This window comes from Cucurbita moschata, unplaced genomic scaffold (genome assembly GCF_002738365.1).
Source record: "Cucurbita moschata cultivar Rifu unplaced genomic scaffold, Cmos_1.0 Cmo_Scf00011, whole genome shotgun sequence".
Taxonomy (NCBI): Eukaryota; Viridiplantae; Streptophyta; class Magnoliopsida; order Cucurbitales; family Cucurbitaceae; genus Cucurbita; species Cucurbita moschata.
In genome coordinates this window covers 2136778-2146324 of record NW_019268527.1, presented here as the reverse complement: position 1 = coordinate 2146324, position 9547 = coordinate 2136778, and the positions used below count along the sequence as shown (strand labels likewise).

At 42.2% G+C, this 9547-nt stretch overlaps 2 protein-coding genes across 5 annotated transcripts; both read left to right on the top strand.

The window, feature by feature from the left end:
- The first annotated feature begins 1000 nt into the window (after positions 1–1000).
- Positions 1001–6684, top strand: LOC111449289 (polygalacturonase At1g48100). Of its 4 annotated transcripts, none has more exons than XM_023089131.1 (8): positions 1001–1347; positions 1420–1548; positions 1624–1791; positions 1865–1900; positions 2861–3068; positions 4197–4278; positions 4414–4522; positions 6118–6684. In XM_023089131.1, the coding sequence occupies exons 1-8, from the start codon at positions 1096–1098 to the stop codon at positions 6520–6522; spliced, it is 1389 nt and encodes a 462-aa protein (XP_022944899.1). In that variant the 5' UTR covers positions 1001–1095; the 3' UTR covers positions 6523–6684. The 4 variants fall into 4 exon arrangements, with proteins under 4 accessions (XP_022944899.1, XP_022944897.1, XP_022944898.1 ...); XM_023089129.1 differs by having other exon boundaries at positions 4381–4522; XM_023089130.1 differs by having other exon boundaries at positions 1621–1791.
- Positions 6685–9070: 2386 nt separating this feature from the next.
- LOC111449895 lies at positions 9071–9547 on the top strand. The gene has a single exon (XM_023089980.1). The coding sequence runs from the start codon at positions 9071–9073 to the stop codon at positions 9545–9547; it is 477 nt and encodes a 158-aa protein (XP_022945748.1).

Below are 9547 nucleotides of genomic sequence, written 5' to 3'. Positions count from 1 at the left end.
ACCCCATCTCCAAGTTGGTTTTGATTATTGTTGCTTAGTGGATATTGTCCGCTTTGGTTCGATACGTATTCTTGTCAACCTCGTGATTTTTAAATGCGTCTGTTACAAAGAGGTGTTCATACCTCATAAGGAATGTTTTGTTCTCTTGTTCAACCGACGTGGGATCTCACAATAGGACACTGAGTGGTGTGCCAGCGAGGACGTTGGTTTAGGGTGTGGATTGTGAGATCCCACATCGATTGTAGAGAGGAATGAGTGCCCTGCGAGGACACTGTGGATTGTGAGATCCCACATCCATGTCAAGTTTAAGAACCTTTTCCCAACTCAAAGGTATCAATTTTATTTAAAGCCAACTAGTGCCATTATGATAATGCCGTAGGTAGCTTTCATAATTTGGCTGATTCAAAATTTTATACACAACAAATAAAGCTCCTACGAATAATTACAACTTTCACTAATTTTAATACGTTTGATTCACTTGCTTAAGATGCAGTTTACTTTATGTTTATTCTTTTTTTAGCTCCCTGCTGACTTGACTGTCATTCGGAAAGTGAGATTCTCCGTCGATTGGGGAAGAGAACGAAACATTTTTTATAAAGGTGTGGAAACCTCTCCCTAGCAGACGTGTTTTCAAAACCTTGAGGGAAAGCCCGAAAGGGAAAGTCCAAATAGGACAATATCTGCTAGCGGTGAGCTTGAGTTGTTACAAATAGTATCAGAGCCAGATACAGGGCGATGTGTCAGCAAGGAGGCTGAGCCTCGAAGGGGGAGGATTGGAGCGTCCCACATCGATTGAGAAGGGAACAAGTGTCAGCGAGGACACTGGGTCTCGAAGGAGGTGGATTATGAGATCCCACGTCGGTTGGAAAGGAGAACAAAACATTCTTTATAAGGGTATGAAAACCTCTCTCTAGTAGATGCGTTTTAAAAACTAGTCAAAAGGGAAAGCTCAAAGAGGACAATTACTACGAGCGGTGAGCTCGCATTTTTTGAAATATGGCGGGCCTTGAATTCTCTATATATATCTACCCTGTTTCCATTAGAACTTGGCTTAATGTTTATAGTCTTGAAGTGAAATAAAGAGAGATTTTGGATATGAACAAAGGAAGCAAGATTTTAACTCTTTTTCTGGTCTCTTTGCTGGTGTCTTCTTCTGTGGTTCCATTAGAGGCAAGGAAGCATCATCACAACAAGAAGAGCAAGCATCAGAAGCAAAGGGGTGGTGGTAAAGGCAGTGGTTCAAGCCCTGCACCAGCTCCACTTCCTGATTATAATCAAACCCAGTCCACCATTTTTAATATCTTGTCTTTTGGAGCAAAGGGAAATGGTGTTTTTGATGATTCCAAGGTAAAACATTGTCCAAAACATCCTTAAAAAACATATATATGGAGACAGAGCTAAAAATAGTGAACTCTGTAGGCACTTATAGCAGCATGGAAAGCTGCATGCAAGATTCCTGGAGCTACATTACAAATACCTTCGGATTATAAGTTTCTTATCAAACCCATAACTCTAAATGGTCCTTGTATGCCTCAGCTTGTTCTTCAGGTTTGTCTTGTTTTGTTTGCTTATTATGATAAGTTAGTGTTATGATAGTTAATGGGAAATGGAATTGTAAAGCAGATTGATGGAGACGTATTGGCGCCGCCAAAAGTGAGTTCTTGGTCCAAATCTAGCTTGTTTCAATGGCTGAATTTCAAATGGCTGCATAATTTTACTATTGGTGGCTGTGGGACTGTGGATGGTCAGGGGTTTAATTGGTGGACTGTCTCTACGCTTTATAATAACAAGGTTTGTTCTTTGATTAAGTTATGATAATTGTATTTAAGACTGTGTTTTGCTTAATCATTTCTTGTTTCTGCAGAAGAAAGGGAAGCATATTCCTGACATGAAGCCTACGGTAAACTTTTCTCACTCTTTCTCCCACTTCGTCTCTCTCTCTCTCTCTCTCCCGGTTTAGATTTAGTGTAAGATTCCACGTCGGTTGGAGAGGGGAACGAAACATTTCTTATAGGGGTGTGAAAATCTTTCCATAGTAAACCGCGTTTTAAAATCGTGAGGCTAATGACAATATGTAACGGGCAGAGTGGACAATATCTGCTAGCGGTGGGCTGTTACAAATGGTTCAGAGCCAGACACTGAGCAATGTGTCAACGAGGACGCTGGACCTCAGGGGGTGGATTGTGAGATCCCACATCGGTTGGAGAGGTAACGGAGCATTCTTTATAAGGGTGTGGAAACCTCTCCCTAGTAGACGCGTTTTAAAACTGAGGCTGACGGCGATACGTAACGGGTTAAAGAAGACAATATATACTAGCGGTGGGCTTTGGTTGTTACAAATGGTATTAGGGCCAAACATTGAGTGGTGTGCCAGCAAGGACGTTGGGCCCCCAAAGGGAGTTGATTTTGAGATCCCACGTCGGTTAGAGAGGGGAACGGAGCATTGCTTATAAGGGTGTGGAAACCTCTCCCTAGTAGACACATTTTAAAACTATGAGGCTGACAACGATATGTAACGGGCCAAAGCGGACAATATATGCTAGTTGTGGACTTGGGCTGTTGCAAATGGTATCAGAGCTAGACACTGAACGGTGTGCCAGCGAGGTCGCTGGCCTCTAAGGGGTGTGGATTGTGAGATCCCACGTCGGTTGGAGAGGGGAATGAAGCATTCCTTATGAGGGTGTGGAAACCTCTTCCTAGGAGATGCGCAGATGCGCTTTAAAACCCTGAGACTGACAGTGATATGTAATGGGCCAAAGCAGACAATATCTGCTAGTGGTGGACTTAGACAGTTACATTTACCATTTTTTTTTCCTGAATTTTAATTGGATTTTTTTAATACTTTGTTCATAAATGACAGGCTTTAAGATTTTATTCCAGTTACAATGTGACAGTTCGTGACATCACCATAAGGAACAGTCCACAGTGCCATCTGAAATTCGACAACTCGGGCACCGTCAAAGTCAACAATATCACCATTTCTTCGCCAGAGAGCAGTCCCAACACCGATGGAATTCACTTACAGAACACGCAAGATGTCGAAATTCAACACTCGAACATTGGCTGTGGTATGAATCGAGACAATTCATAACCCCTTTTTAAATAATATTTTATTGTCGTTTCTATATTTAGACTCGTCTTTCATAACTATTTAGTTTTGTAATTTAAATATTAACCCTATTTTTTCTATAAATTTACTTGTTTTGTTATCTACTTTTTACCTATCTTTACCTATTTTCTCAGCCATAGAAGCAGTAACAGTCCAAGCTTACCGCTAGCGGATATTGTCCTCTTTGGACTTTTCCTTTCAGACTTTTCCTCAAGGTTTTAAAAATGCGTATCCTAGGGGAGGTTTCTACACCCATATAAAGAATGTTTCGTTCTCCTCCCCAACCGATGTGGGATCTCACAATCCACCTCCCTTTAGGACCCAACATCCTCGCTCGCACTCGTTCCCTTCTCCAATCGACGTGGGATCTCCCAATCTACCCTCTTCGGAGCCCAGCGTCCTTGTTGACACACCTCCTTGTGTCCACCCCCTTTCGAGGCTCAGCCTCTTCGCTAGCACACCACCCGGTGTTTGGCTCTAATACCATTTGTAACAACCCAAGCTCACAACTAGCAGATATTGTCCTCTTTGGGCTTTCCCTCAAGATTTTTAAAACGCATCTACTAGGGGGAGATTTCCACACCCTTATAAAGAATGTTTCGTTTTCCTCCTTAACCGATATGGGATCTCACAATCCACCCCCCTTCAGGGCCCAATATCCTCACCAACACTCGTTCCCTTCTCCAATCGATGTAGGACTCCCCAATCCACCCCCCTTCAGAGCCCAGCGTCCTTGTTGGCACACCACCTCATGTCTACCCCCTTCGAGGCTCAGCCTCTTCACTAGCACACCACCCGGTGTCTAGCTCTGATACCATTTGTAACAGTCCAAGCCCACCGCTAGCAGATATTGTCCTTTTTGGGCTTCCCCTCAAGGTTTTTAAAATGCGTCTGCTAGAAAGAGGTTTCCACACCCATATAAAAAATGTTTCGTTCTCCTCCCCAACCGACGTGGAATCTCACAAAAAAAAAATGTCTCCGTTTAACAATATTTTAATTGCAATAGCCATAAGGCTACACCAAAAAGAAATAACAAGTAAAGATCAGTGATTAAACAACTTATTTGAAGATTTGTTATTTTATACAGGAGATGACTGTGTTTCCATTCAGACTGGCTGCTCCAACATCCATATTCATCATATCACTTGTGGCCCTGGACATGGCATAAGGTGACTTTTTAATAAACCCAATTCCTGTAAAGAACATTATTTACGGCAGTGATTATAAATTAACCATTTTGTTAAACTTTTCTTAAACATGATTATATTCAGCACTAGAGGTTTATTTCTTGCTTATAATTACAGCTTAGGCGGACTTGGTAAAGATAAAAGCGTTGCATGTGTCTCCAATATTGTTGTTGAAAACATCTCCATTCAAAACACTCTTTCAGGAGTGAGGATCAAGACCTGGCAGGTAAAAAAACAAAGTAAAAAAGGGTTAAACTATTATTTTTCTCCTTGAACTATGGTGGCTGTGTTATTTATTTCTTAAAAACTTTTAAAAAATTTGGTATCACGATAGAATCAGACGGTTCTTGTAAGATCCCATATCGGTTGGGGAGGAGAATGAAACATTCTTTATAAAGGTGTGGAAACCTCTCCCTAGCAAATGCGTTTTAAAAACCTTAAGGGGAAGCCCGAAAGGAAAAGACCAGAGAAGACAATATCTGCTAACAGTGGGCTTGGGCTGTTACAAACGATATCAGAGCCAGACACTGGGTGGTGTGCCAGCGAAGAGGCTGAGTCTCGAAGGGGGTAGACATGAGGTGGTGTGCCAGCAAGGATATTGGGCCTCCAAGAGGGGTGGATTGTGAGATCCCATATCGATTGGAGAGGAGAACGAAGCATTTTTTATAAGGGTGTGAAAACCTCTCCCTAACCAACACGTTTTAAAAACCTTAAGGGGAAGTCCGAAAGGAAAAGCTCAAAGAGAACAATATCTGCTAGTGGTGAGCTTGTGCTGTTACAAATGGTATTAAAGTTGGACATTGGGTGGTGTGCCAGCGAAGAGGCTAAGCCCTGAATAGGTGTGGGCACGAGGTGATGTGTTAGCAAGGACGCTGGGCTCCGAAGAAGGGTGGTTTGTGAGATCCTACATCAGTTGGGAAGGAGAACGAAACATTATGTATAAGGGTGTGGAAACCTCTCCCTAACCGACGCGTTTTAAAAACCTTGAGGGAAAGTCTAAAGAGGACAATATCTGGTAGTGGTGGGGTTGGGCTGTTACAAATGGTATTAGAGTCAGACACCGGGTGATGTGCCAATGAGGAGGCTGAGCTTCGAAGAGGGGGTGGACACGAGGCGGTGTGCCAGCAAGAACGCTGGGCCCAAAGGGGGTAGATTGTGAGATCCCACATCTGTTGGGGAAGATAACGAAGCATTTTTTATAAGGGTGTGGAAACCTCTCCGAAAAATATACATTTTAAAAACCTTAAGGAGAAGTCTGAAAGGGAGAATCCAAAAAGGACAATATTCGCTAGCTGTGGGCTTGAGTTGTTACAAATGATATTAGAACTAGACACCGAGCGGTGTGCCAGCGAAAAGGCTGAACCCGAAAAGGGGTGGAACGAGGTGGTGTGCCAGTAAGGACGCTGGGTCCGGAAGGAGGGTGGATTGTGAGATCTCTCGTCGGTTGGGGAGGAGAACGAAGCATTCTTTATAAGGGTGTAGAAATCTCCCCATAGCAGACATATTTTAAAAACCTTGATCCCAAAGAGGACAATATCTGCTAGCGGTGGGCTTGAGCTGTTACAAATGGTAGACATGGGGCAGTATGCTAGCGAAGAGGCAGCAAGGACGTTGGGTCCCAAAGGGGGTGGATTGTGAGATCCCACATTGGCTGGGAGGAGAACGAAACATTCTTTATAAGAGTGTGAAAACCTCTCCCTATACGTATTTTAAAAACCTTAAGGGAAAGTCCGAAAAGGAAAGCCCATAGAAGACAATATCTACTAGCGGTAGGCTTGCGTTGTTACCATACTGAGTGTCGTGTTTGACGAATATGAACAGGGAGGAGTTGGGTCAGTGAAAAACGTGTCATTCTCCAACATCCAAGTTTCTGATGTAAAGGTACCCATTATGATAGACCAATACTACTGCGACAAGTACAGATGCAAGAACCAAACAGGAGCAGTGGCAATTTCAGGCATAAAATACGATCAAATCATAGGAAGTTACACAGTGCAGCCTATTCACTTAGCTTGCAGCAGCCAAATCCCATGCATAGACGTTGATCTTATAGGTATCCAGCTGAACCCATCTTCAGGGTCCAGAGGCTTTCAGAGCGCTCTGTGTTGGAACTCATATGGCAAATCTCAGGCCCCGCTTGTTCCTTCAAGCATAGACTATTGCTTGAGAAGGGGCAGTGGCGCTGTAAGGAGAATTGCTAGGTCCCATGATCATGCCTGCTACTAAATCTGTTCTTGTTTATGTTTTCCAGCTTCCCTTCTGCAGAATTTTTTGGTAAATGTTGGAAGGTGATGATTGTAGAAGCGTTTATGATTGTTGGGTTTGGCGTTGAGATATTGTAATCTGAAATCATATATGAATCTATTAGTATTCCATTTACCAATTAGAGCGAACAATGGCCCAAATTTCCACTACCCATGATCCAAAAACACTTCGTTGTAATTTGAGATTTGATATTGGCTCGAGAGGGGAACGAAATGTTCTTTATAAGGGTGTGAAAATCTCTCTCTAGTAGACGTGTTTTAGAAACTTTGAGGGAAAGCTCGAAAGGAAAAATTTAAAGAGGACAATATTTGTTAACGGTGAACTTAAGTTGTTATAAAGTCAAACACTAGGTCGTGTGACAGCGAGAACGCTGGGTCCCAAAGGGGGTGGATTATGAGATCTTACGTCGATTGGAGAGAGGAACAAGTGTCGGTGAGAACGCTAGGTCCTGAATGGGGGTGGGTTGTAAGATCCCACATCAGTTGAGGAGGAGAATGAAGCATTCTTTATAAGAGTGTGGAAACTTTTCCCTAACAGATGCGTTTTAAAAACCTTGAGGGGAAGCCCAAAGAGGACAGTATCTGCTAGTGGTAGACTTGGGTGGTTACAAATGGTATTAGAGTTAAACACTGGGTGGTGTGCCAGCGAAGAGGCTGAGCAACAGGGGGGTGGACACGAGGTGGTGCACTAGCAGGGGCGTTGAGCTTCGAAGGGGGGTGGATTGGGGGGGTCCTACTTCGATTGGAAAAGAGAACGAGTGCCAGCGAGAACAATGGGCCCTGAATGGGGGTGGATTGTTAGATTCCACATCGGTTGAGGAGGAGAACGAGATATTCTTTATAAGGGTGTTGAAACCTCTCTCTATCATATGCGTTTTAAAAACCTTGAAAGAAAATCCGAAAGAGAAAGCTCAGAAGAGGGCAATATCAGCTAACGGCAGACTTAGACTGTTACAAATGGTATCAGATTCAGACATCGGGTTGTGTGCCAGCGAAGATGCTGACTCCTGAAAGAGGACGAATGACGAGATCTCACATTGATTGGAGAAAGGAACGATATCTGTTAGTAGTAGTAGGCTGGATAGGCTTGGATGGACGGGCTAAAAGAGAGTTTAACGGCGTTGATGATAGTGGAGGAAGGCTGGCCAGGAATCAACTGCACGTGCAGCCAAGCTTTCTTTTTGACCCTCTAATGAAGATCAAATTTTACAGCAGCAGCTTAACACTTTCCTTCTTAAACGTTGGCCTCCCACTAATATTGCTCTTTGCACGCTTGTCTTCCATCTAAACCAGATGTTCTAGTAATTTCTTCTACATGCGTAAGAACAATAGGGAAGAAACCAATACAAATTTGCTACAATCTAAAACCCATTTACAAAATTTTAATATCACTTTAAAAATATTTTTATTTTATTATACTCCGTTCTAAAAACTTCCGTTCTTGAAATAAGTCATGCTTGTCGACAACTAAAAAACGAAGGAAAAACGGTCACGAGATTGATAGACAAAGATGGTAGCGAAAGATAGCTTAATTAATTAAGACATAATATATCTGTGAGATCCTACGTTAGTTGGAGAAGAAAATGAAATATTATTTACAAGGGTGTACCTAAAGAATGCATTTTAAAACGGTGAGGCTATGATTATATGTAATGGGCAAAAGTGGATAATATCTACTAGCGATGGGTCTGGACTGTACAAATAATATTGAAGTTAGATACTGAACAATACATAACGAGCAAAAGCAGATGATATCTACTAGCGGTGGGTTTGAACTATTACAAATGGTATCAAAGCTAGACATTGAGTGGCATATTAGCGAAGACGTTGGGTCTAAGGGAGTGGATTGTGAGGCAAATGAAACATTTCTTACAATGGTGGAATCTGCATTGCCACACCATCAAACTTGTAAGATAAGATGTATACTGGGCCCAGTTACATTTTTTTTTTAAGCTAAAACATATATAAAAAACTTTATATTTGGTCTAACAAATATTCATAAATTAAATTTTTTTTAATTATGCATTTTGATTAAATTCTCAGATGAAGTTTTTTTTGTTTGTGCTCGCTGATTGGCTAGTTAGTCAATTTCGTCAAAAAAAAAAGAAAAAGACTTTAACGAACTCAAATCGATTCGACCAGTTTTGATCAGTCCGCTCAATTTTTCGAGTTACTCACTCATAGACCCAAACACCACCATTTACATAAAAATATTTTAAATATTCTACCAAAATTTAAAAGTATATTCTAGTTTAATTATTTAAACTTAATTTAAGTAAAAATATTTTAAATATTTTACCAAAATTAAAAAGTATTTTCTAGTTTAATTATTTAAACGTAAATAAAAAAATACTCGGTCAGTCCCACACAACTGCCAGTTATTTTCGGGCAGTTATAAACGGTTACAGTTACATAAAATCAAAACCATGCCACTTCACAAATCCACTCCTCAATCCGCCCCCGTTATTAAACAGAACCATAAAAAAAATAATAAAAAAATAAAAAATAAAATGGCGAAAATGCACTCGGTTTCTTTTTCAATGATCTTTCTGGTGGCCGTCTTCGGCGGCCAAGCTAAGGGAGGCGGCCCGTGCGACAAAGCCGATCACGTGCAGATCTGCCAAACCGCCGTGAAAGGCGCCACCGAGCCGGAAGCCGCCTTAAAGGCAGCAATAGAACACCTGATCGTGGAAACAGAGCGCGCCAGAGATGAGGCCGCGAAGCTTGGCAAAATGGAGCCTCTAGACGTGTGCAAAACGAACTACAACGACGCCATTCGCGGCCTGAAGGAAAGCCTCAATCATTTGAAGACCAAAGACAAGCGTAGCCTCAAAACTAAGCTCTCCGCCGCCCTCACTTTCTACGTTACCTGCGACGATACGCTCGCAGAAGGCCGCGTCGTGCAGCTTGCTTCAGACGTTTTGACCACCGATGCCATGCTCCGTCAGTTGGCCGGCGTTTGTTTGTACTTGGCCACTTTGACATGA